The sequence below is a fragment of the Schistocerca americana genome, chromosome 5, assembly GCF_021461395.2.
Source record: "Schistocerca americana isolate TAMUIC-IGC-003095 chromosome 5, iqSchAmer2.1, whole genome shotgun sequence".
In the NCBI taxonomy this organism is placed as follows: Eukaryota; Metazoa; Arthropoda; class Insecta; order Orthoptera; family Acrididae; genus Schistocerca; species Schistocerca americana.
The window spans coordinates 248,423,687-248,450,476 of record NC_060123.1 but is presented as its reverse complement, the minus strand read 5'-3'; the positions used below and the strand labels follow the sequence as shown (position 1 = coordinate 248,450,476).

The 26,790-nt window shown below is 39.1% G+C and overlaps 1 protein-coding gene across 3 annotated transcripts in view; it reads left to right on the top strand.

The window, feature by feature from the left end:
* Positions 1 to 26,790, top strand: part of LOC124615754 (structural maintenance of chromosomes protein 6) — a 188,410-nt gene that overhangs the window by 46,853 nt on the left and 114,767 nt on the right. For all 3 annotated transcript variants that reach the window (XM_047143841.1, XM_047143842.1, XM_047143843.1), the window contains 5 exons: positions 6,665 to 6,826; positions 7,390 to 7,634; positions 16,467 to 16,586; positions 16,674 to 16,804; positions 26,326 to 26,529. In XM_047143841.1, the coding sequence (XP_046999797.1) occupies positions 6,665 to 6,826; positions 7,390 to 7,634; positions 16,467 to 16,586; positions 16,674 to 16,804; positions 26,326 to 26,529 (862 nt within the window). The remainder of the gene's footprint in view (positions 1 to 6,664; positions 6,827 to 7,389; positions 7,635 to 16,466; positions 16,587 to 16,673; positions 16,805 to 26,325; positions 26,530 to 26,790) is intronic.

Here is a 26,790-nt window from a genome sequence, read left to right as displayed (position 1 = left end):
GACCATAGCAGTTAAGTCCCATAGTGCTCAGAGCCATCTCAGACAAACGGAAACTAAACAATGTCAAAGTTAGCGTAAGGAGGGCTATGCGTGAAGCGTTCAGTGAATTTGAAAGTAAAATTCTATGTACCGACTTGACAGAAAATCCTAGGAAGTTCTGGTCTTACGTTAAATCAGTAAGTGGATCGAAACAGCATATCCAGACACTCTGGGACGATAATGGCATTGAAACAGGGGATGACACGTGTAAAGCTGAAATACTAAACACCTTTTTCCAAAGCTGTTTCACAGAGGAAGACCGCACTGCAGTTCCTTCCCTAAATCCTCGCATGAACGAAAAAATGGCTGACATTGAAATAAGTGTCCAAGGAATAGAAAAGCAACTGAAATCACTCAACAGAGGAAAGTCCACTGGACCTGACAGGATACCAATTCGATTCAACACAGAGTACGCGATAGAACTTGCCCCCCTTCTAACAGCCGTGTACCGCAAGTCTCTAGAGGAATGGAAGGTTCCAAATGATTGGAAAAGAGCACAGGTAGTTCCAGTTTTCAAGAAGGGTCCTCAAGCAGATGCGCAAAACTATAGGCCTATATCTCTGACATCGATCTGTTGTAGAATTTTAGAACATGTTTTTTGCTCCCGTATCATACAATTTCTAGAAACCCAAAATGTACTCTGTAGAAATCAACATGGATTCCGGAAACAGCGATCGTGTGAGACCCAACTCGCTTAATTTGTTCATGAGACCCAGAAAATATTAGATACAGGCTCCCAGGTAGATGCCATTTTCCTTGACTTCCGGAAGGCATTCAATACAGTTCCGCACTGTCGTCTGATAAACAAAGTAAGAGCCTACGGAATATCAGACCAGCTGTGTGGCTGGATTGAAGAGTTTTTAACAAACAGAACACAGCATGTTGTTCTCAATGGAGGGACGTCTACAGACGTTAAAGTAACCTCTGGCGTGCCACAGGGACCATTGCTTTTCACAATATATATAAATGACCTAGTAGATAGTGTCGGAAGTTCCATGCGGCTTTTTGCGGATGATGCTGTAGTATACAGAGAAGTTACAGCATTAGAAAATTGCAGCGTAATGCAGGAAGATCTGCAGTGGATAGGCACTTGGTGCAGGGAGTGGCAACTGACCCTTAACATAGATAAATATGCTGTGAATGCATAGAAAGAAGGATCCTTTATTGTATGATTATATGATAGCAGAACAAACACTGGTAGCAGTTACTTCTGTAAAATATCTGGGAGTATGCGTACGGAATGATATGAAGTGGAATGATCATATAAAATTAATTGTTGGTAAGGCGGGTGCCAGGTTGAGATTCATTGGGAGAATCCTTAGAAAATGTAGTCCATCAACAAAGGAGGTGGCTTACAAAACACTCGTTCAACCTATACTTGAGTATTGCTCATCAGTGTGGGATCCGTACCGTTGACAGAGGAGATAGAGAAGATCCAAAGAAGAGCGACGCATTTCATCACCGGGTTATTTGGTAAGCGTGATAGTGTTAAGGAGATGTTTAGCAAACTCAAGTGGCAGACTCTGCTAGAGAGGCGCTCTGCATCGCGGTGTAGCTTGCTGTCCAGGTTTCGAGAGGGTGCGTTTCTGGATGAGGTATCGAATATATTGCTTCCCCCTACTTATACCTCCTGAGGAGATCACCAATGTAAAATTAGAGAGATTCGAGCATGCACGGAGGGTTTCCGACAGTTGTTCTTCCCACAAACCATACGCGACTGTAACAAGAAAGGGAGGTAAAGACAGTGGCACATAAAGTGCCCTCCGCCACACACCGTTGGGTGGCTTGCGGAGTATAAATGTAGATGTAGAATAAGATTAGAACAATAGAGGGTATAGTAAAACAGGAGACTGAGCATCCAGTCAATGCGCAAGATACCATATCAGTTAAACTAAGTGACAATGTTAACAATTACACTTAATGACAGTGCTCTGACTGATGATTCTTAGGTTGTAAGCATTTTTAGCAATCACTTTATGAGTGTAGCAGCAAAAATAGTATTAAATGGTTCAGGTGAAGGAGCAAATGAGTGTGTTACAAATTTCATTCCAAAAAACTAAGCAGGTAGAAGTAGCGACCGACAGCTTTCACTGAAATTAATGGAATTATAAAAATTATGAAAAACTAAAGCTCATGTGATATCGAAGGAATTTCGAACAGAATTCTGAAAAGGTGATGTAATATCCTTAGTGATATATGAGTGGTATCTGTGATCCAGGGAATTTTTCCTGACAGATTAAAATATGCAGTTGTTAAACTTCTTTGCTCTTTATGATAAATATGACAAGAAAGTTTTAAATAATTATTGTCCGGTTTCTTTACTAATGCCTTTTTTCAAAATATTTGAAAAAGTTTTGTACTCCAATGTACTCTCCCATTCAAGTAGAAACAACTTAGTACGTCACATTTTGGATCCAGAAGTGATTAACTTCTCATGGGTGGGGTTCACAGTCATGTAGAATTATTTAAAAGACATTATATTCACCATTGACTAGAGAGTTTTCATTTTCACAATTCCAATTTCTTTGAAAACCTATCAGACTTGTGGAACAAAATATCAAAACACAATATCAGGATAGTAACAGTGGATGTTAGTGGAAAAGTAATGGGGGATTTTAATGCAAATTTTGGAAAACAGGATGTTGTCAAATGTTCTGTTCAAATGATAATTTACATCAGAAAAGTAATGAAATGTTACATAAAGAAACATGGAATTCAAATGATAAGGAAACAGTAAATCAAGTTGGTCATGTTCTCATAGATAACAGACATAGAAAGGCAATAATAGGTGTACAATCATTCCGAGGAGTGGAAATGGGGTCAGAAAACAGTCTAGTTAAACAAGTACAATGAGAATCCTGTGAACAGGAACACGTTATGCAGGTCTTGGGGTCACTCGTGTCCATCTAGAAAAGTTTTTACGGAGTTTAACGAATGCAATGTTGGTCTGATGTATTTGACGATGTCCTTTGGCTACACTCTCTAAAGTATCGTTGTAAGAAATACCAAAGTAAGATCAACCTGTAGATGCCTAAATAAGGCGAAACGTGTAGTTGAAAAATAAAAAAAACTAAAATTGCAATCAAGACCGTTTTTAACCAATACTGTTAAGCACTGGTTTGCTGTATGCCACATATGGATTGGAAGAATTTCTATAGAATCAGGTTAGTAGGCAGTACCTAAAATGAAAATTAGACATGGAAATGTGGCCAAATTTGATCTGGAAAATGTAATAGGAGCAGAAGAGATACTAAAATACAAAGTTTGAAATTTCAAATTGATTTGAGGTTCTGAGTAGGGTGGGAGAAAGTCATGAAATGAACAGCAATGTGCAATGGAATAGAATGAAAGAAGTTATCCTCACAGCAGCAAGTAATAGCCTTCAGGCAGTAAAACAAGGCAGGGAGAAATGATTTGATGAGGAATGTGAGGAAGGTGAAGACAAGGCTATGAAATTATGCTAGAAATGGCTGCAAGTTCATAAAAATCCTAAAATAGAACTTAATGATTGGCAGGCATAAAAGCAGGCTAGTAAAATAAATAGTAGGAAAAATAAACCATACCTAAAACAACAGATGGAATCTAAACCATATCTAAAACAACAGATGGAATCTATTAATGAATAACATCAATGTAACAACATTCAGAAAATGTGCGGCAGTCAATGAAATTAAAAGAGGTTTCAGTTACAAGTCTAAGGTGATGAAGGATAAGAATGGCAGTATGGTTATTGTCTTATCAACAAGCAAGAAATATTTTGACAGTCTATTGAAATATTCGGAATCAGAATCACCAATTACAAATTCCAGCAGCAGCCCTAAAATGACCATAATCCAGAACTGACATACGAAGGTGTGCTAAGAAGTTTCAAACACCTAAAAATTGGCATGGCAATTGGGAGTGATGGTATTCCAGCTGAGATACCAAAACATGGAGAAGAAGCACTGCACAGATGTTTGCTTCACCTCGTGTAGGTAATCTGGAAAACTGAGTCCACACCAACAGAATGGAAAGATAATTCACAGTTATTGTTCCATCTCAGTTGTACATTTTTAATTATATTATGTGCTTCAGCTACTTAGGATCATCTTCAGATCACAGCAGTTGTGTCAGAGTATTCTGGCATGTTGTTCTGAGTAGAGTTGAGGGGTTGCTTATGCTTTGATCTGAAGATGATCCAGAGTGATCGAAGTATGTAATCTAATTAAAAATGTGCAGCTGAGGCAGAGCAATAAATGCAGTTTGTCACCAGAAGAATATGTTGGCTATAGTGAGGGTGGAAAGAATCATTAATGGTTCTGATATGTAAAAAAAGGAGACAAGGAAGACTACAGAAACAATAGGGTAATATCATTAGTAAACATTGCCTATAAAACTGTATCCTGTTTATTGCTGAACTGCATGAAACCATACGCTGAAAATATAATCAGTGATTATCAAAATGGCTTTTACAAAACTAGTTCTGCTACTGACAGTATATTTACAATCAAAACAGCATGTGAAACATTATTGGGAATGTAAACAAAAATGAATACATTACTTGTTCAGTGACTTAATGAAAGCTTTTGACTCCATCCGCAGGTAAAGCCTGTGGATTCTTGTGATGGACTTGGGATTTACGATTAAACTTATAAATCCTTGTAAAATATACATTGATGATAATATAAGCAGAGTTTTGCTAACTGGAATAAAATCTGACCATTTAAAAACAAGAACTGACCAAGACAGGGAGATTCTCTGTCCGCTTTTCTCTTCAGTTAGCCTTGGAGAGAGTTGAGAGGAAACTCAAACTAGTACATGTTGGGACCCTGCAAAAAATAAATGTTTTACCGTATGCAGGTGGTATAGTGCTTGTTGGAAAATGTGAAATAGATTAGACAGTTATTTGTGGAGCTCGTAGAAGCAGTATTCAAGCTTAGCCTAAGAGTAGATGATCAGAAAACAAAACACGTGATCGTTCAAAGATGTTGGAATAGCAAAATGACCAGTTACATCTAATAATTGGCAAACATAAATTTGAACTTGTTTAAGAGTTCATATTTCTGGGTGCAGTGGTAAATGAACAAACTCAGAGACAAGTAGAAATGAAAATGAGATAAAAATTAGGGCCTAAACTACTGACAAGGAAAACTAAATGAATGTTTATAACACAATCGTCAGACCATTCCTAACCTATGAAGCAGAAACATGGAGTTTAACTAAAAGGGAAGAACACTAGTTATAACTATTTGAAAACAAAGTTTATTATTGTTGTTTTTGGGATGCATGGGTACTCAACTTTGAGGTTAACAGCACCCTTGTGAATTTTAAAAGAAACCAGTGTTGGGTCAAGAGGCTAAAAACATTGTCACACTCACTCACTCACTCCGATCTCATTCATGTAGATCCACACAATCATTCTGTATCATAAGCCAAAACAAAGTTTACAGGCAAATCATTGGTCTGTGCTATGATAAAGATTAAAAAACTGGAAGAGAAGAGACAACACACAAACCCACATTCTGTCACAATAAGCAACAACAATGAGCATAAAAAATTCCAGAAGACTTCATTTCGTAGGCTATCTGATGAGAATCAAGTGATTTCAAGAATATTCCTGGAGAAGTCATTTCATAGTAAAGGACCAAGAGGGAGAACCAGGAGTGCATGAGTAAATGAATTAAAACAATATTTAATAGATTTGACAGAATTGGTGTGAGTAATTAGCAGGAAGTAGCACAAGATGGAAGCTTTTGGAGGCAGCTTGTGAGATTGGCACGTAAGTTTTGAGTCCCTTGGAAGCCAAGAAGAAGAAGAATTGCAATTTTGGCCTTACGGCCATTATCAAGTGGTGTACTGCAGACAACTGAGCTTTGGCAAAAGTCAAACATTAAAATCCTCCAACATGTACACATGTCATCCTTGTACCTGAACCTTGTAACTGGAAGGATACAGCAATGTTAAATGAGCACAAGACTCTGTATGCTGTGAAAAATTATGTAAATTGCATAAAATATTACAAATATTGACATCCAACAATGGAAAATCCAGGATGGAATGTAACAATAAAATGAAAGGGATAGTTGCTACTCACCATGCAGCAGAGATGCTGAGTTGCAGAAAGGCACAATAAAAAGACTGTCAGAAAGTTAGCTGTTGAGTCTGACTCCAGCTGCCAGAGACTGTGGTCATGGTGAGAGTTGCATTTGCATGAATGTGTGCATGTGTGTGTGTTGTCTACTTTTGACGAAGACCTCATTGTCCACCAGCTAACTTTCCAACAGTCTTTTTGTTGTGCTTTTCAGCGACTCATCATCTCCGTTATGTGGCGAGTAGCAAATATTGACATCCTTAACGTGAATCCCAATGAACTACCACTCCTTCACATCACCCATATATAAAATCAAAACAACATGTTAAGCTGAGAATCTTAGCTCTGGTGCTTGTGTTTGTCATAGTTCAATAACAAAAAGGGAGAAACAGAAAAAAGGCAAGGTGCAGTGGGGAGAGAAGAAAGTTGCTCGCAATATGTGTAGTTTTATTAATGAATGACTTCTCAGCCTGTTCATCATATTGTATTTGCTGTAAAATTTTTGTGGTTTCCTTCCCACAATCATCTAAGAAAGTTTGCTTTTATTTTTTACAGACTTTGTTAGAAAAGGAGCAACTACTGCATCGGTTGAAATAACTATTAACAACAAAGGTGTCCGTGCATATAAACCTGAAGAATATGGCAATATGATAATTATATGTAGAACATTAAGTGCAGTATCAGGACAGTCAACCTACAGAATACGATCAGCAAGAGGTTAGTAGATTAAGATTGTTCTGCGTTTTTCAGTGTTTTATATGGTAAAATTTGATCTCATGTTGAGTGAAATGGAATCAGTTACTTGTCAGTGACACAAAGTCATCATTTTGATGGTTTGTTACTGTAATTGTACATGACATTTTCAAAAATTGTGGTGCTTCATAAAGTAATTAATCTTGAGGAAACTGCAGTATGTATCGGAGACATGGAAAAGAAATGTAAGTAGTGTGTTCATGTCTGAGTTGTTCAGCACTGAAGCTTTTTACTCTTCATCAAGCTGTCAGACTATTTTCTCCATAGATTCTTTTTACAGTCCATCCATTTTATCTTCTATGAAACTAGTGTTGGTCTTTAAGGAACTTCATATTTCTCCATGATTTACTGTCCATACATAATGTTATTTATGATGTTCCTGTCTTCTGTTATTTAAAAATTAATTGGCTTACAGTTACTTTCACCTTCCATATTCATAACTAGATCTCTAGAGCATAATTTTAAGATAATTTATGTACACCGCCTCTGTAAATGGGTCTTGTTTTTAAGATTGTTTGATTGTTTAGGGGAAGTCAAGTCATCAAAAAAGGAGGAATTGGATCGTATTGTCAGTCATCTGAATATTCAGGTTAACAATCCTATATCGGTGTTGAATCAGGATACAGCACGCACATTTCTGAGCAACAGTGATCCTGCAGAGAAATACAAACTTTTCAAAAAGGCAACACAACTACAAGCTATAGAAGACACATATCAGAACACAATAAAGAGCCTTGAAGAAGCCAAACGCATTTATCAGCAGAAAAGGAAGGTTAGTGCTGTTGAGTAGTAGGTGTGTGTGTGCACATGGGCACACAAGTGTGTGTGCATGTGTTGGTGTTGTCTTTAAATATATTTCAATAAACAGATGGTAATAATGAGTGCTTATTTGTTGTGATTTACCTATAATGGTTTCTGTGGAAACAATGAAATATATTTATGAAGTGTGAATTAAGAAAAAAGGTTTAGCACATGTCATATTGTATTAGAGATGCAATGATGTGAGACTGTGTATGATCTCCGTGTTTTTTTAATAACAACAAATACCCTTGTTACAAGAACACCCACTTAACCAGATTTACCTTGTCAGTGCACCTGTGGAATGAAAATATGCATTCAAAAAATTTTTCATGAGGAGCTTCAGGATGACCTGATTGTACTCAAATCATAACACAGTGATGACTTTTTACTTCATTGGTGATAAAGCTAACACAAGCTTTTGTTAGCAAAATTAAGAATAGATATTTGCATAGCCAGTTTTGCCTGCACATAACTGTCATGTAACTCATATGATCATGTTTATGAACAGTCCAAGCTTAAATTTATTTTCAATTTTTACTGTGTACATGATTTTATAAAAATAGTAAATAGGTAATAATTGTTTATTAAAATCCATGATCAGAAACTCTGGTACCGACGATGTTTTTTTACTTGGTAATATCTAATGATGAGCTTGGTAAAGAATTAGCTATAGTGAAGTCAGTGTGAGTTGATCCGTGACAGTTACATTGGGCTGGCTGTGACCACTTAATGGGCCTACCTGAACCAATAAAGTAACATGATTTTATACATGTCTGTATAGCAACGGTTCAGTGTTATCGCAGGTCTGTAGACGGCTGCAGTTTTTACCTGCAGAGATTAGTGCTTCACAGTTGAAAGCTTCCAACAGCACTGTGAGCTGCCAGGAATTGTCCTTCACCGACTCAGCTGTAGGAGCATGCATTAGCAAAAAGTGAAATTAAATTTTGGAACATGTATACACATTGTAGTTATGTCTGATGCAAGCTGTTAAGAATTAGGCTCTCATGTTGCTGTGTCTCCAAATTCAAAAGAAAAAACAGATATGCATTATGGAAACAGCTGTAACAAAATAATTGTTCTACTTGTGTTTTCTTGAAAACTTCTCTCAAAACCTTTTAATCCTCAAAATCAAATAGTTTTCTGATTGGTGTATTGTTGATTGTTGTAACATCTAGAATAGACTGTTCCACTGCTGTCCCATGGAGCAACCATGCCCGTGTCTGCTCCTCAATGCACTCATTGGCAGGTGCAGGTAGTGTAGGCTACGTGTCAGAAGGTTGTATTGCATGTGTTCTGCACATGTACGAGCTGTTTAGACACCCCTGTTAGGCCAGTGGAGTATGATCATGTATGCTGCAGCCTGGCTGGATGACTGCTATAGGTCATCATGTTGCCACCTGTTCCCGTGACCAAATGGCTGTCTGCGAGTAGCCTTTGAGTTGGAACAGGCTGATGTAGACCTCTTAAAGTGCTAATTGTTTTGTAAGAATGCTCTGTTGTTGGGACACGTTGTGGTGCACAACTGCCTCAGTTTACTTTTGGTGTATTTGTTTACAGTCTTTCCTACAAGTTCTATATTAGCCACATGTAAACTAAAAACTAACTTAAAGAGTATCTTTACATCCAGCTTCACCTAAGTTTTGCTAATACAGTGTTTAGTGTAGATGGAGGCCAGGAGGATTACTATTTTGAATGAATCTCTGGTTTAATGATTCAGAGAATCTGGTGTTAAGCAACACGATCCAAATGACAGAGGTTGTAGAAAAGCCATTGAAATTCAGCATGTTGTGTATAGCAGCATATTTTGTCACTAGATAGTTATCTCTGATCTCGGTCACATTGTGGTGGTAGCCATTCATTTGAGTGGACAGCTGATCGGTAGTTATACTCACACGCAACGCTGGACAGAAATCACAGCAGGGTTGGTTATGACATGACTACCTTCACAGGTAGCCCTGGCTCTGATAGGATAGGATAGGATAGGATAGGAAAGCCTGTGACAGATCTGAAGTAGGATGTGCCAGGTGGGTGAATTGACAGGTCTCGCACCTAGACAAGAGCTTGGGAGTAGGTGTCGCATAAAGCTGGACAAGGGTATTGCATAGATTGGGTGGGATGTGGAATGGGTGGGAAGGATTGCATGTAGGATGTTTTTCATTTCCGTGCCCATGTCAGATGAATGACCATCACCAAAGTGTGACCAAGAGCAGATTTGTCCACCCAATAGCAGAATACGCTGCTGAGCATGACATGCTTGATTTTAATGACTGGTTCACAATGTCAGGTTCTATGATTACACTGATGAGAGCTTGCAACACACCCTTCAGTCTCATAATTCTCGTGGCCTCAATCTCCTCCCGACCCTGCTCCTCAGCTACCAAGACTCCTTCCCCGTGACCCTAACTTCATTTATCCTGCACCGATACCCTCTTGCTAAAGTCTCCCTCTTCATCAGTCCTATCCTTTCCCCCCAGTACACTCTTCCAAGGGGTCAGGAGTGGGAGTGGCATAGGGATGGATCATGTGTAGGTTTGGTGGATGACAGAACACCACTTTAGGAGGGATGGGAAGGATCATTCATAGGATGACCTTCATTTCTGGACATGGTAATAGGTACTGTAACCTTGGTGATGGAAATGGTGTAGTTGCTCCTGTCTGAGGTGATGTTAAGTGATGTGGGGGGGATCACCTTTGTAGCTGATTCTTGGTGATGGGAAGATTGGGAATATGTGCAGATATGGCATGGGAAATCTGTTCGTGGACTATGTCTGGGGGGAAGTGCCTGTTTGTAAGAGCTCTCATGGGATCTTCAGCATACCGGGCAAGGGAATTCCCATTACTACAGATATGCCATCCAAATGTAACCAGGCTGTGTGGTAACTATTTTTTATTTTGGAAGGGGTGAAAGCTGTCAAAATGCTAGTACTTTTGGCAGTTAGTGGGTTTAATATGACAGAGCCATTAGAAAGGTGGAGGACAACATCCAGGAAGGTGGCATGTTGGGCTAACAACGGCCAGGTGAAGTGGGCAGGAGAAGTGTTGAGGTTGTGGGGGAATCAGCATAGAGTGCCTTGGCCCTTTTTATGGACTATCTGGCGGAAACCTTCCTAGCCTATTGCAACAAGCTCTTTGTATGATTCAGTTTCGTTGATGATATATACATGGTCTGGGCTCAGGGCCAAGACACCATATTTTTATAAATCCACCACTTCAACATGCAGTCCTCCTCAGCCCAACATGCCACCTTCTTTTACTTTGTCCTCCACCTCTTTGATGGTTCCATCCACTCCTTTCTACATATTAAACCCACTAACCATCAACAGTACCCGCATTTGGCAGCTGTCACCCCTTCCACACCAAAAAATAACTTCTACACAGTCTGGCCACTCATGGCTAGCATATCTGCAGTGACAAGAATTGCCTTGTCCAGTATGCTGACAGTCTCCCAAGGGCTTTCACCAATGGACACTATCCTCCCCTCTGCCCCTCTCCAAACTTAGTTCACCTAGTACACAGGTATCCCGTACCATATCCTCAAACACTCCTAATCCTCCAACTACTCCCAAGGATCAGCTTTAAAGTAGTGCTCCCCATGTCAACTAATATCAAATTGGACCAAAGCAACTGAAACATATATTTTGCCATGGTTTGAGCTGCATCTGTCATCATGCCCTGAAATGAAGGACATCCTACCCAAGATCCTTCCCACTCATCCTAAAATGTTATTCTGTCACCCATCCAACCTACACAACACCCTGGTTGACCTCTATGCCAGTCCCACTACAAACATTTTGCCCAGGGATCATACCCTGTGGAGGACCCAGTTACATCATCCACCCAGCACTTCCTACTCCAGTCCTATCAGTGGTTTATCCTCTCCCATCGAAGTTGGGTCCCCTGTGAAATCAGTTATGTCATGTACCAACTGTATTGCAATCACAGCTTACCTTTTTGTGTTGGCATGACAACCAATCGGATGTCAACCAAGATACTGGCCTTGCCAAACTGTGAACAAGAACAGAGTTGACCACCCAGTGGCACAACACACTGAATACAAAATAACTCACCATGCGAGGAGGCGCAGTGGTTAGCGCACTGGACTCGCATTCGGGAGGATGACGGTTCAATCATGTGTCCGGCCATCCTGATTTAGGTTTTCTGTGATTTCCCTAAATTGTTCCAGGCAAATGCCGGGATGGTTCCTTTGAAAGGGCATGGCCAACCTCCTTCACCATCCTTCCCTAATCCGATGAGACCGATGACCTCGCTGTTTGGTCTCTTCCTCCAAACAACGCAACCCAACAAAATACTCGAGTACAAAGGCTGTTTTGCAGTGCATGCCATCTGGATCCTTCCCTCAAGCACTAGATTTTTCTGAATTACTTAGAAAGATGTGATCCTTGTGACACATCCTTCGTTCCCGTTATGCCCTGGGCCTCAGTCTCCACTAACTTCCTGTCCCAACACCTTCTACCCAACAGTTTCCCTTTTCTCTTCTTGTCACCCCCTCCCAACCCACACTTCCATGTCATCTTAACAGTGTGCCACATCCGGACAGCTCCAGTGCCCGTGAATCACATGCCTAGCCCATGCACTCGCACCTTTCCCTCCCGCATTCCTAGTCAGCACACCTGCTGCCTCCCTATGAGCCACTGACTGCCCATTTCCAACACCTCTTTCTATTTCCCACCCTTACCTCCATCCATCCACCCCACCTAATATAACCCCACTCCACCTAAGTCCAATTGGTGAACTGCAATCCTGGCATTGTGTGTCGTGTTGGTACAGTGTAGGGGCACAGGTGTGTGTGTGTGTGTGTGTGTGTGTGTGTGTGTGTGAGAGAGAGAGAGAGAGAGAGAGAGAGAGAGAGAGAGAGAGGGGGGGGGGGGGGGCACACACTCGTCAAATGCTTTCTTCCGAAAGCAAGGGAGTTTTCATTGTCTTGTTTATGCCTGTCAACAGCTCATTGCTTCTGCTACTCAAAGTATGCTCTCGTTTACTCCTAAATGATTTGCAGTCTGCCTGAACTTTATTTACTACATTTATTTATACATTTTGTTAATTGTATCTAATAAATAAAATTATTCTCTTCTCTTTTTTACCAAGCAGATGTACAAGAGCTCTACCTTTCTCTACCCTTCTTTCCACTAGTAATAATTAAGCATAATGCTGAGTAGCTCTTCACCTAATAAATATCTTTCTTATGTTTCTCAGTGTAGGAATAACTCAGCAATTTTGCATTAAGCTTGTCAGAGATCACTCATTCTAACTTTCGATTATTATTGCTAACATGATTCTTTTATGTCAGTGAAAAGATATAAAAATTAATTATTTGTCCTTTAACACTACCAGAATTAATTTTATTCAATTATCTTTTCTCTAAGTGTGATTTCTTTAATAATTTAACACTTTATCTCATGCTCTCAAAATATGATATAGTTCGTCTTGTATCCTACCAGTTACAGAAGTCAGCTCAAATCTCTTCCAGGTCAGGTGTTGGCATCTATCAGTGCTAACTCAATTACTGTGTTACGATAAATGCGAAAACTCAAGATAGCACTATAGTAAATTAACATAGTGGTGTTCTTTGTTAATCTTAATTCCTCAGTACCACAGGTAATGAGATAGCAATTTGACTGTAAATCTGTTGAGTTTGCTACTAAAGAAGTCACACAGCACACCTGGTAACCATAAGAGTAGCTCCTATCTCGCATAAAATTTATAACTTAGCCTTCTTGGTACTCAGTTCACATGAACAGCCATCCTTCCAGTACAAACCAACAACAACCAACGAGAATAATATTTCATAGCTTTCCAGATAGGGGTCTGTCACAGAATTACTAACTTGAACTGGATATCAGTCAGAAATACCACGAACCAACTCTGTATCCTCTGCATCAGCTAATGATTCTTAAGATTTACCCATCAGTTAATACCTTTAATTGAAATATTTCTAACTATAGTATCAACAGTCATTTCTGGTTTTCCGTAACGTTTATAGATTTGTTCCGAAAAAACTTTAAAATTTTCATAACTGATCTACAGTTACAGCCGAGGGTACTAAATTGACATTATAATATTGCTTGCCCATAGCAATTTGAGGTGACTTTAAATAGCCAACTCGCCCATCTGGTCAACTCTCAATCCAAATCTCAGCGCTTTTCAAAACCCACTCTGAACTTGCATAGAAGTATGAAGCACAAAGGAACATTGTTATTGAAACTTTTAACAGTAAATATGTTGTAGATATTTGCAGTGTGGTAGCCAGCTTTAATGCATGCAATGTCCATTAATCTCTATGGAGCATGCACGTCACTTGTTTTTGTCTCGTCAGTACACTGACTTAGCAAATGTCATGGGATAGTGGGGCACAGATAGCTTGGGTGTGTTGTATGCACCCCCCTCCCTTCCTGACCATCCCCATCCCCTCCCTGTGCTGACTGCAGCTGTATAAGAGACATGAGAAGTGGTTTGTGTAACATGCAGTGACATCGTGAGCCGACACCATTCGAACTGGTATGGCAATCGATGCCCGATGGATGGGAATTTCTATTTCGGCACTGGTGCAGGAATTCGGCCTCACACTTTCAACTGCATCCAGGGTGTATCATGAATGGTTGATTGAGGATGTGTTCTTCAACAACAGACAAACTACCAGCCATCCAGCTGCCCTCAATGACCTTGATCAGCGGCATATGAGACGGATCATCACTAGTGACAGAAGAGCAATTGTGCAACAAATCGTGGCCCAGTTCAGCACAGGTTGTGGTAGACAAGTCTCTCAGTGGAGAGTCCATAGGGATATGGGTTCCACGGGGTACGGACACTAACACTGCACACGGGTGCCTCTGTTAACCCAACATCTTCGGGCACAATGGCTTGCATTTGTCATCAGTCACCAGGGATGGATACTGGAACAAAGGCGTCACAAGATGTGATTGGATGAACCTTGATTTCAATGCCTCCGATGGGAGGCACCATGTGTGGTGCAGACCATATCAGTCAGTGGAACTCTTCTGCCAAGAAGGTGTGGTTCAAGGCAGCAATGTCTGTGTTATGGTCTGCGATGCATTTTCCTGGTATGAAATGGACGCCTAGTTGTTTTGGAAGGGACTTTGAATAGTCTGCAGCATGTTGAGCTGTTTGGGAAACATTTCCACTCATTTTTTTCCTTCCTGACGGTTCTGCAGTGTTTCAAGATGATGTTGTGCTCCCACATCGCTACCATGTCACCTGGGAATGCATTGAAGGTCCAAAGACTGAGATGGCCACCCCAGAACCCAGATTTGAAACCCATCAAACATATCTGGGATGCCATGGAAAGCAGGCTCTGAGCCATGGACCCTGCACCTGTGAACAGATCAGAATTGGCTGCCGCTCTGCAAACAATTTAGTGTCAGCTGCTTCCAGAGAAGAACCAGGGACATGTGGACTCTCTTCCATGGCATCTCACTGCAATCCGCAGGGTCAAAGGAGGCCCCACACGTTATTAAGTGGCTATCCTGTGACATTTGCTAAGTCAGTCTATTGGCATTTGTGACGCTTCTACCTGCTTCATATTGCTCTACACTATATAAAGTTTTTACATATGAACATACAATATATATCAAAAGTACACCAAACACACACAATAGCTTACTACAGTGTTAGTTTTCCGCTGTAAAAGCTATCTGTATCTAAGGCTGTGCGATTACTACTCTTGTGATCCCCAAAAAACCTCCATTTTAGGCGTGTCGTAACATTTTGGTGCCATTGATGTGGAGCCCCATACTGTTGTACCTGAAATTCTACAACTCCTCATTGAATGCAGAAAGATATTATGCAATACACATGAACTTTTGTACTCTCGAGTTGAACTGTGTTTGGAAAATTTTCTTCTTTCATGTTTTGAAGTCTATGTTCACATAATTCTATGCGTTTTATCTTGTAATTCTTGCAGATAGCTTCTACTAGTTGTAGTTATTATTGGTAGAAAGATTTTTGCATTTAAGTTCTCTGTTTGATCTGTGCATTGACTTCTTTGAGCTACTCTCAAAACACTTCCTAATTCATGCAGTGGTGTCTTTTGATACGTGATCTGGCTTTTCTATTTACTTGAAGAGCAATAACCTCAAATTTTACAGATGCTCTTTCTTAATCTTACTCACAATTTAAACTGCTGTACATTAGGAGCGCTCAAGTAGTAGTGGTCTATTTTAAGAAAGTATTTTGTTGCATACAGTACATGGTTTATTGAAATTCAATTTATGGTCCAGAAGCTGTAGCCATGTGAAATTGAGTCGATCCTTTTCCATCAACACATGTTACTATTTTAAACAATGGAAAATCCAGGAAGGAATGTGAAATATTATGAGAAGTATAGTTGCTATTCACCATATAGTAGAGATGCTGAGTCGCAGATAGGCCTCTCTGCGACTCAAGATCTCTGCTGTATGGTGGGTAGCAACTGTCCTTTTCATAATAAAGTGTTACTAGTTTACACATGCAGGAGACATTTTCAGTGTGTTTTTGCACATCTCCATAGAATAAACATTTGCTCAAATTTTCAGTAGCTTCTTAAATGGTATAAAAGCACACTGAGAACATTACAACACTGGCACTTGTCTATTTGTTGGCAATACAGTCATTCTCTAATTTTGATATCTATAAAAAAAATTAATTTTATTTTTTTATTTTTATTTTAATTTGTTTATTTACTTTTTATTGTATCTTGTCCATCATTAACTAGGTAATATTTATAGCAGTTTAAAAATGATGAATGACAGTTGAGTGCACTTCTATCATGCCTTTTTACATGTTGCAGGCAGCTGATGCTTTGAAAGCTGAAATAAAAGATCTTAAAAAGCGATGTGATTATTACAACTCCATGGCAAATCATGACAAGAAAATGCGCTTGTTGGAGAATGAACTGATGTGGTCTTTGGTTTGTATTATCAACACAGTGGATTTTTATCAAAGCGTTTTATCATCAAGCCCTGTATTAAAGTTGTCCTCCCTCTGTTCTGTTCAGGCTATTCGTGAGGAAAATTTGTACAAACAACTTCAAAATGATTTACAGGCAGAAATTGCCAAATGTCCAGATATGAGGAAAGGAATAGAAAAATATCAGTCAGAAGCTGAAGAACTTGTTGACATAAATCGGTAAGTAGTTATTCAATGTCCCTTTCATCCCTTGGTTTATTCAAAGTGTTATTAATAATTTGAAGCTACAAGTATTCTTTGTATGATCTAAATATTAGTATGTCTAAAAACAAAGATGATGTGACTTACCAAACGAAAGCGCTGGCAGGTTGATAGACACACAAACAAACACAAACATACACACAAAATTCAAGCTTTCGCAACCAACGGTTGCTTCGTCAGGGGCAGACAGTGTTTGTTGGTAATGAGGATCACCCTGTGGCTAAACATGCCTTGGTGCACGGCTAGCACATCTTGGCACAGTGTTACACCGTCCGGGTTATCTGGATACTTCCCACTAACACCAACCTATCCGAACTCCGGAGATGGGAACTTGCCCTTCAATATATCCTCTCTTCCCGTTATCCACCAGGCCTCAATCTCCGCTTATTTCAAGTTGCCACCACTCATACTTCACCTGTCTTTCAACAACATCTTTGCCTCTGCACTTCCGCCTCGACTGACATCTCTGCCCAAACTCTTTGCCTTTGAAGATGTCTGCTTGTGTCTTTATATGTGAGGATGGATATATGTGTGTGTGTGTGTGTGTGTGTGTGTGCGAGTGTATACCCGTCCTTTTTTCCCCCCTAAGGTAAGTCTTTCCGCTCCCGGGATTGGAATGACTCCTTACCCTCTCCCTTAAAACCCACATCCTTTCGTCTTTCCCTCTCCTTCCCTCTTTCCTGACGAAGCAACCGTTGGTCGCGAAAGCTTGAATTTTGTGTGTATGTTTGTTGTGTGTCTATCGACCTGCCAGCACTTTCGTTTGGTAAGTCACATCATCTTTGTTTTTAGATATATTTTTCCCACGTGGAATGTTTCCCTCTATTATATTCATATCACTAAATATTAGTATTGTATAAATGAGGAGAATCAGAAACCAACACCACTATAAGTAATGTTTATGTGTTTGTGTGTGTGTGTGTGTGTGTGTGTGTGTGTGTGTGTGTGTGTGTGTGTGTTTGAGGTTTACGGGCGCTAAACAGCGTGGTCATCAGTGCCCAAATGCATAAAAATAGGAACACATGCAGTGAAGGGACTAAGACGAACAGCGAACAAGGAGAACGGCTAAAAGACACAGACCTGACGCAGTTCCAAATCCTCACATACAGAGGCAAAACAAGAGGAGAAGGAACACACTAAAAAGGAAGGGAAACAAGGAAAAGAGAACAGAAACCGAAGGGAAACAAGGAGGTAATCGTGACTGGCTGACCTCTTACCTAAAACCTGGGTGAGCCAGTCACCCAGCAGCACATTAAAACCCCCTCCCTAAAATCCGAGGCAACAAATTGGACAGGACACAAAACCATAAGACCATAACTACAGTCATTGCGTCATCTTGTAAAATAGAGGGCAAATCCGGTGGCAAAGTAATGTTTACTGATGTGCTGCCACTCATTGAACATCCTCAAGCAAACTGCATTGTAACATAACAGAGGCAATTAGTAAACACAGCTTTTGTTGTGAAATAATATTTAAGAAATCTCTACATTAGAAATACCCAGTATTTGTAGAGTACTGTGGTGCACATGAAACTGGTTTCAATAGCATGAGCTTTTTTCCAAGCGTAATGAAAGCATACTAATGAGTACAAATACCAGTGTGCCGTTTTAAGAAGAGCTAAGTTGAAGTGAGCCACATACATATTGTACTTTATGAGGGAATAACTGGAGTTGTCAAGATAGAAACTTTAATGTATGAGACGATTTTTAGATAAAATATATCTTCGACTAACTTTGACCCGTGTGCCCGCTAAGGCCGGCAGACTTCAAATTTTCATTAATGTTACATTGTACATACCTCTTGCTGGAAACTTGACCTCACAGCAAATAAAATAAGAACTGTTAAGCTTACAGTTTACTCCCAACCGCAGAAAGAAGCCAAAGTCTTCATATAACTGAAGTTTAATAACTGACACCTGCCGCCAGCCAGTGTGGCTTCAATATGGTCAGTTACATGACTAACATATTGTTGATTTTTCTGTGAATGTACACTATGTGATCAAAAGTATCCGGTCAGCCCCAAAAACATACGTTTTTCATATTAGGTGCATTGTGCTGCCACCTACTGCCAGCCTACCTCAGTAGTAATTAGATATCATGAGAGAGCAGAATGGGGCGCTCCGCAGAACTCATGGACTTCGTATGTGGTCAGGTGATCGGGTGTTACTTGTGTCATACGTCTGTATGCGAGATTTCCACACTCCTAAACACCCCTAGGTCCACTGTTTCCCATGTGACATTGAAGTGGAAACGTGAAGGGACACGTGCAGCACAAAAGTGTACAGGCTGACCTCATCTTTTGACTGACAGAGACACCCGACAGTTGAAGAGGGTCGTAATTTGTAACAGGCAGACATCTATCCAGACCATCACACAGGAATTCCAAACTGCATCAGGATCCACTGCAAGTACTATGAAAGTTAGGCAGGAGGTAAATGCCAAACGACGCTTCGCTTGGTGTAAGGAGTGTAAACATTGGATGATTGAACAGTGGAAATACATTGAGTGGCATGATGAATCATGCCACACAATGTGGCGATCCTATGGCAGGGTGTGGGTATGGCAAATGCCCAGTGAACGTCATCTGCCAGCGTGTGTAGTGCCAACAGTAAAATTCAGAGGTGGTGGTGTTATGGTGTGGTCATGTTTTTCATGGAGTGGGCTTGCACCCCTTGTTGTTTTGCGAGGCACTATCACAGCATAGGCCTACATTGATGTTTTAAGCACCTTCTTGCTTCCAACTGTTGAAGAGAAATTAGGGGATGGCGATTGCATCTTTCAGCATGATCGAGCACCTTCTCATAATGCGCAGCCTGTAATTGAGTGACAATAACTTCCCTGTAATGGACTGGCATGCGCAGAGTCCTGACCTGAATCCTATAGAACATCTTTGGGATGTTTTGGAATGCTGACTTCATGCCAGACCTCACCAACCGACATCAATATCTCTCCTCAGTGCAGCACTCCGTGAAGAATGGGCTGTCATTCCCCAAGAAACCTTCCAGCACCTGATTGAACATATGCCTGCAAGAGTGGAAGCTGTCATCAAAGCTAAGGGTGGGCCAACACCATATTGAATTCCAACATTAGGGATGGAGGGCGCCACAAACTTGTAAGTCATTTTCAGCCAGGTGTCTGGATACTTTTGATCACATAGTGTATTGTACATAGTTGGAAATGCCTATGACTGTCTGTCAGTGCTACCCTGGCTGTGCATCATCACTTCTCCAAGGTAGTGATAACTGGAATTATGCCCAGAACATCAGAAGACTAAATCAGTCTTTCCTTCTCATCCTGTCTGGTAAGTCTCCCCTGACCTGGAGTTCTGGGTGACTTTTCCAAACTCTCTCCATTTCCTAAACCTCACCAGTCCTTTTTCTTCATCCCTCTTTCTTCCTCTTCAACCCTTCTGCCAGAAGGAGGAGCCACTGGCTCCTCAAGATTGCAAATTTCTTAACCTTTTATATGTGTGTGCTCTCTTGCAGCCACTTGGTGAACAGATTTTTAATCTATCCAATTGCACTATATTTTCAAAAAGTGGGCACTTCAATATTTGACACAATTAAAACCAACCATCCAACTTTCAGTCTTAAATTTTAACAAAATTTCTTCACTTACTGGCTTTCCAGTTGCACCAGTCACAGCCCCACTTCGATGACTCATGTTTCTAGGAAAGAAGGAAAATGTGTTATTAATTTTTTTTCTTGTAAAACTCCCCTTTTGTGTGATGCCAGTAGCACTACTAGAATGTAATATGACGTTCACGGGAGCTGTCTCAGTTAATTTCTTGACCATCTGTTCTAATTGTTCATCATTATATTGGTTCTTTTAACACCCTTGACTTGATTATTGTGACTTCTGAGAACAGGCTGCTTCTGTGGTTCCTCTCTGTGCCTGTCTTCGTTATTGATTGATCTCTAATTAGAATTAAGTTTGTTATAACCCCTCTATTCATCCTGCCTTTTATTATTGTTAAACACCCACAGATTTCCCCTCAATTCCTTTGCATTATTACTTTTGCATTTATTCAGTCTGATCACTTTGTTAGGATCTTCTGCTTGTATATTTCCCAACTTTTCAATTGTGTGTAACTGCTCAAGGAAATGTAGTAGATGAGTGATCGTAGCCCAGTCCACAACTAGCAGTTTCTTCCCTACCTTCTATGTTCTTGTCTAATAGGGTAAACTAAATTTGTAGCTCTAAATGTATCCACTCCATCTGTTATGGTATGGTTGTGAGCTTAACAGTTTGATTTTTGATTCCCATTCCCCCCCCCCCCCCCCCTCCCCGCACCGTCACTCCAATACTTAGCTCTAAATACACTTTAAAATCATGATATTTCTCAAATTAGTCTAAATGTAGCATACCCCACTGGGTAACACTGCCAATTAAATGGCTGATTACATATTTTACTTTTCTCTGATCTTTTTAGATAACAAACCTACAATGCTTTCAAAAATAATACCTTTTCTTCACAACTAGAGGGTTTGACTGTGGGGAAGTGACTGTTAATGATTTACCCATTTCAAAAGTAAATCCTCCCACCATATATTATTCCTCTCGTTTTTTGTTAAGATTCATTCTAATTCACTTTTAATCTCTTATTTAATAAAAAGTTCAATGCTTCCCATAATAATACACTTCCCATCCTCTTTATGATTTAATATTGGATCCAGTTTTCCTCATACTTTTACTAAATAATTTCTTTTATATCCACTTAACATCTTTGTTTCATTCAAGAATTCAGTACATGCTTGATTTGTCAGCATGCAGTCACAGCGTATATGATGTTTAATTCAGTTAATTTAGCCTCATACTTAGTTACACAATCAACTTCCTTCAAATTATTTAATCCCTCTTGTAAAGCTTTATTTTGACACATCCGTTCACCGTTATTTGTTGGTTTACACAGTAAATCTTTGTTTTGACACATCCATTCACCCTTATTTGTTGGCGTATACAATCTCCAGTCATCGGTCAGTAGTTTATTTCTTGGTCCTCTTCACTAAGAAAAATCCAATTTTTCAGTACAACAGCTTCTTGCCATCTTCTTTCTTCAATTTCAAAATTAAATCTTTACTTGACTAAATTACCTTAATAATTATTTCAGGCTCAGTTACTCAGTCACTACATATGAGCGTACACAGTGGTTGTTGTCTTAGGAACTTCAATGTGTTAGACAAATCTCTCTTTGGCTGACTTAAACTTATGTGTCTGGCTAAGGGCAGCAGGCTTCTACCTGTCAGAATTGAATATCAGAGGTGGCTCTCATAACAAACTTTGCTTCACAAAAGCCAAAATCAGTTGGAGCGATTAGGCTTACAGTTTACTCAAGAAGACTAAGTCTTTATATAAACAAAGGCATCTGCAATTTAGGGGGGGGGGGGGGGGGCGGAGGCAAGAGGGAGCACTTGGACTCTCCTGGAGTCTAAGTGCAGAATTCTTATGAATTTATAGCAATGAGTGCCTGTGACTCGACTAAACTACAGATCTAACATTTCCTAACACAACTAGACTTACTGTGATTTCAGCAGTTAGTGTATATTGTGAAGGCCTTTTTTTTTACACTGGAGATTTTGCTGATAACGTGGAATGGCAGTGGTTCCAGTACTCTTTTTCATTCAGAATAGTTGCAAACCTTTACAGAACTGTGATCAAATAGTGGCTTCAATCTTTTCTCTGTCACTCGCTCGTGCAGAACTTACCAAGCTGTAGAGAGGAGTCGATTGAACACCCTGACCCAAAGACAGCACAATATACTAAGGAGAGAATTATCAGTCATTTCAGTTACAATAAATTCTATGTACTTCTTCTCAAATTTAGTTGTTGAGGGATGAGACATTTCCAAAATAACCTAATCAGTTGCACCTGAAAGTGGCAATTTTACAATTCTTCCCTGTCTTGAAAAAATTTCTGTGGGCACCCATGCATATAACTAAAGTTTATTAATGCTTTCACTGCTACAGACATGGTCTCTGCATTCCGTGCTGAGCACGGCTTTGATGTGGCTGTACTGCTTGCCAAATGCTGCTATCTGTGCTGAAAGATGGCACTCTGGCCAGTATGAAGTACGTATCGTCCAATATTAAGAAAATTATTATTTGAAAAAATTTGATTTTTGCTCATATCAGAGCCTGATATCTTTAGTTGATAAAGGACTGAATTTCTTTTCGTTATTTGTCATAGTTACTGCACTGCATAAAATTAAGTAAAACATTCCACAAAATTTTAAAGAGTTGGCAGAGGTAAGAACACATTGTGTAAACTTTGCATGTGGTTGATTTTACCTCATACATTGTAGATAAGGTATTGAAATTTTATTTAAAATTGAGAGGATAACAATATCTCATGTTGTTTATGAATTAATGATTTTTATATCTGATGGATGGTTGTGCATGATGCACTCATTTCCGTCCCTGCATGTCATGAGTAATCGTGAACGATAACATGCAGAGAGTCACATGTGTTGTATGATAAATAACTGAAACTTATTTATTTGACAAGGTATGCAAGTAACTAGTCCATAGCAGTGAGAGGTTGGCATGTCAATAGCACTTCTGGAAAATGCAAAGGCCACGTTCAAGCATGTCCTCAGCACCTGGGGAGTGGCAGAATATGACAAGTTAACTTACGAACTTCCAGCTTGCTGGAATAATTGTTGGTCAGCAGCTTCTGTTAATCAGAACAACGAAAAACCAGCAAAGTTGCAAATTTCACTTTTTTTATTCAGTCGATGACTAGTTTTTGGGCCAGGACCCATTTTCAAATGATTGTAACATAATCAAAAATGGTGGTTCCAAAAATGCAAAAACCATGTCAAAAATGCGCAAACAGTTACAGCACATACAGATAACTCTGGTTTTTGATTTTTTGGAAATATCACTTTTGACTTTGAAGTTTCAGAAATACCACAATTCAGAGATACTACTTTTGACTATGTTCCGATGATTTGAAAATGGGCCTTGACCCCAAAACTAGTCATCGAGTGAATAAAAAAAGTTAAATTTGCAACTTTGGTTGGTTTTTCATTGTCCAAGTTAATTTGTCTTCGGCAGTTAGAGGGTTAACTAAAATCTGGTTCCAGCCAATGTTGTTTCAGTGTAGTCACCTACATAACTGAAGGATCATCAATTATTCTTTAATACACAATAGTTACTTGGAGGTTTTGTAGTCCTAAATTATCTTCTGTGAATATAACATCCCATATTTTCAGGTCTTCTTGTCATAGTTCACAGCAGCGTGAAAACGGAGCTATAAAATGCATCCACCTGTTTGTCACTGATACCTTCGCTGTGCAACAACGGGGAACCTCTAAGAGTTTTATCCAAACAAACTACCAACAGTAGCTGTTCTAATATAAAATCGTCCTACGCTTAACTACTAAAAATAAATCTGAACATATTTACCTCAAACCACACTCAATTACATATTGCTATGATGTAATAATATGTGGTGGCATTTGGATTTTAGTTTATATTTGCAAATTGGTATGCTCATTTCCTGTCTACATGCAACTGACGACCAGCGCTTAATGTTTGTATATGTAGTGAAAAACTGAGCTGGACTTGGAGTGCCATATTGGTTTGCTTCCTACAGTGTGCCATGGAGTGCCACTCAACAGGAAATCAAGCAGTATAAAAACATTATTTGACACAGATCTTACTGTTGAATGCGATATATCGATATGCATATTCTTTTAACCTAAAATAGTACACAATATGGAAGAGTATCAGAAAGTATCTTTATACATTTAGTTTTTCTGCTAGTAGCACTGAGAATCTAACTCAGTTTTCCACTATGGAATAATGACAATATTATGAAAACGATAGTTGCCACTCACCTCATAACAGAGATACTCGAGTCATTTTCTCAATTTGACTTGGTTCTTCAATTATGCGACAGTGGCTTTTGTACTTGTCAGTATGCTGTCGTGTAGCTTGGCACAAGACACATTCTAATGAAACTGGTTTTGTGTGTACCAAAGCACTCTTCAAAATACTAGGCATCTATGGATACTGTAATGTAAAGATTTATCAGATATTTCATAAAGACAGTTTTCGTTACATTGTAATGCAGATCACCTGAGGATGTTCCATGAGTGTAATCTGTTGCATCGATTAAAACATGTCTCAATAGCTATTCACAGTGCAGGAAAACTCAGGGAAAAGCATATGACTGTTCACACATCTTTCAAACCCTTAAGATCAATTGAACACAGTGATCACACTTAATGCTCATTTGTGACATCTGCGATATTGAGTGATAGAACATGCCAGAATTTCTTGCAAGAATGAGTAATTATGAAAATGATTGTTTCAGAGTTCTCGCTTTGGCTGCTTAGCAGTGAGCACACAGGACATGGATATCCTGATATAGATTACCTTTCTAAAATAGGGCCCAGTTTTATGAATGTCTTCCTGAAATCAGGTCATAGGGTTCATTCCAATGAAAGAGCCTTTTGTTTTTCACCTGATGAAGATATCATTTCAGAATAAGCACATATATTTCTATTTATTTACTTTTTTCAGTATTGATATTTCAAACGTTTGGTGTGAGAACTGATACACAGTGAAATCGCGTGGGAATAATTCTGAGCTATTAACTATATAGCATGGGGCATGCACATGCATTTTATTTTAATATACATTTTGTACATGCATTATACTTGCATGACTTGATTCTTTAAGCACATTTCTGTTTGAAAACCTTTTTGTATATGTATATGACTATGAAACTCTCTTCAGAAAAGACTATCATACTGTATCCTTTTTGTGAAAGAGCTGTTCAGTTTGATGCACAGACCGCAAAGTTAATCTCAAGATAGCAATGATGTATAACTTTGTTTTACATTCCTCTTGTAATTGTTTTGATTATGTCTCACATTCTATACCTTTCATTTTTATGTGAATATTTAATTTGACAGTTTCATATGTCAAAAAACTGTGAAATTCATCTCTTAAAAATATTTTTTGACAGTGAGTACTAAATAAAGATATCCTGAAGAATTAGTTCTATCCTTTTGTTATAATAATTTCCCTTTTAAGAAGTAGCAGCTATTTACAGCAGTTTAGTTTTGCTCTGTTTCCATTTTTCTTTGAATTTATTTGGTTGCACTTTCATTCTGATCTAGTCTTCTCTGCAAACGAGAAGGGTTATTTTCTGTAGCTGTAGCACACATTCTTAGACGTCAGTATATTTTGATTTGGTAACAAGGAAATGCGTGTGAGAGGAAGTACCTCTACTGAAGAGGGATAGTGCCCTCAAAACCTAGTGCAACTGTTTTAGCTGTTAGTTGTGTTTATGCTCTACCTGTCAAACATATGTAGGTGAGTAGTTACCTTTCTTAATTTTTGTTTATTTTTCCCCATTGTGGATTTGCCATTATTACCACTCTTTCGTGTTTTTGTATTTTTTATTTTTTGCTTCTAGTCTGGTTTATTAATGATTTGTTATTGGTCATAATTATTTGATTTTTTAAAGGGGTTTTATTAGCGAACTCAGTAGTGTGGAACAAGATGAAGCAGAAATTTTAGGAAAATTAAATTCAGCAAAAGAAACTGAGAAAGCACAAAATCAGTCTGCATCCCAAATATATAAGCTGTATAAACAAAAGGAAAGTCTTAAAAAACGGCTTGAAGTAGACATCAAAACATTGCAACAAGAAATTATGAAGATAACAAATATGTAAGTATGAAATACATGTTAAAATATGCAAAAGTTGTGCTCATCAAATTAACAGCTATGGCACAATTAAGATGAGAAACTGCAAAAACAAGTAATGAAATTGTAGCTTGTGTATTCAGAGATGAAATGCTCAAAAGGCAGTAAATAATAAAAGTGCTGGGACATCAAGTAGGTAAAGGGATGAAGTTATGATCCATCTCTGCCATAATCTTGACTTTTGTAGTTGGATGAACAAATATTAAGAAGCTGTAGATTTTATTT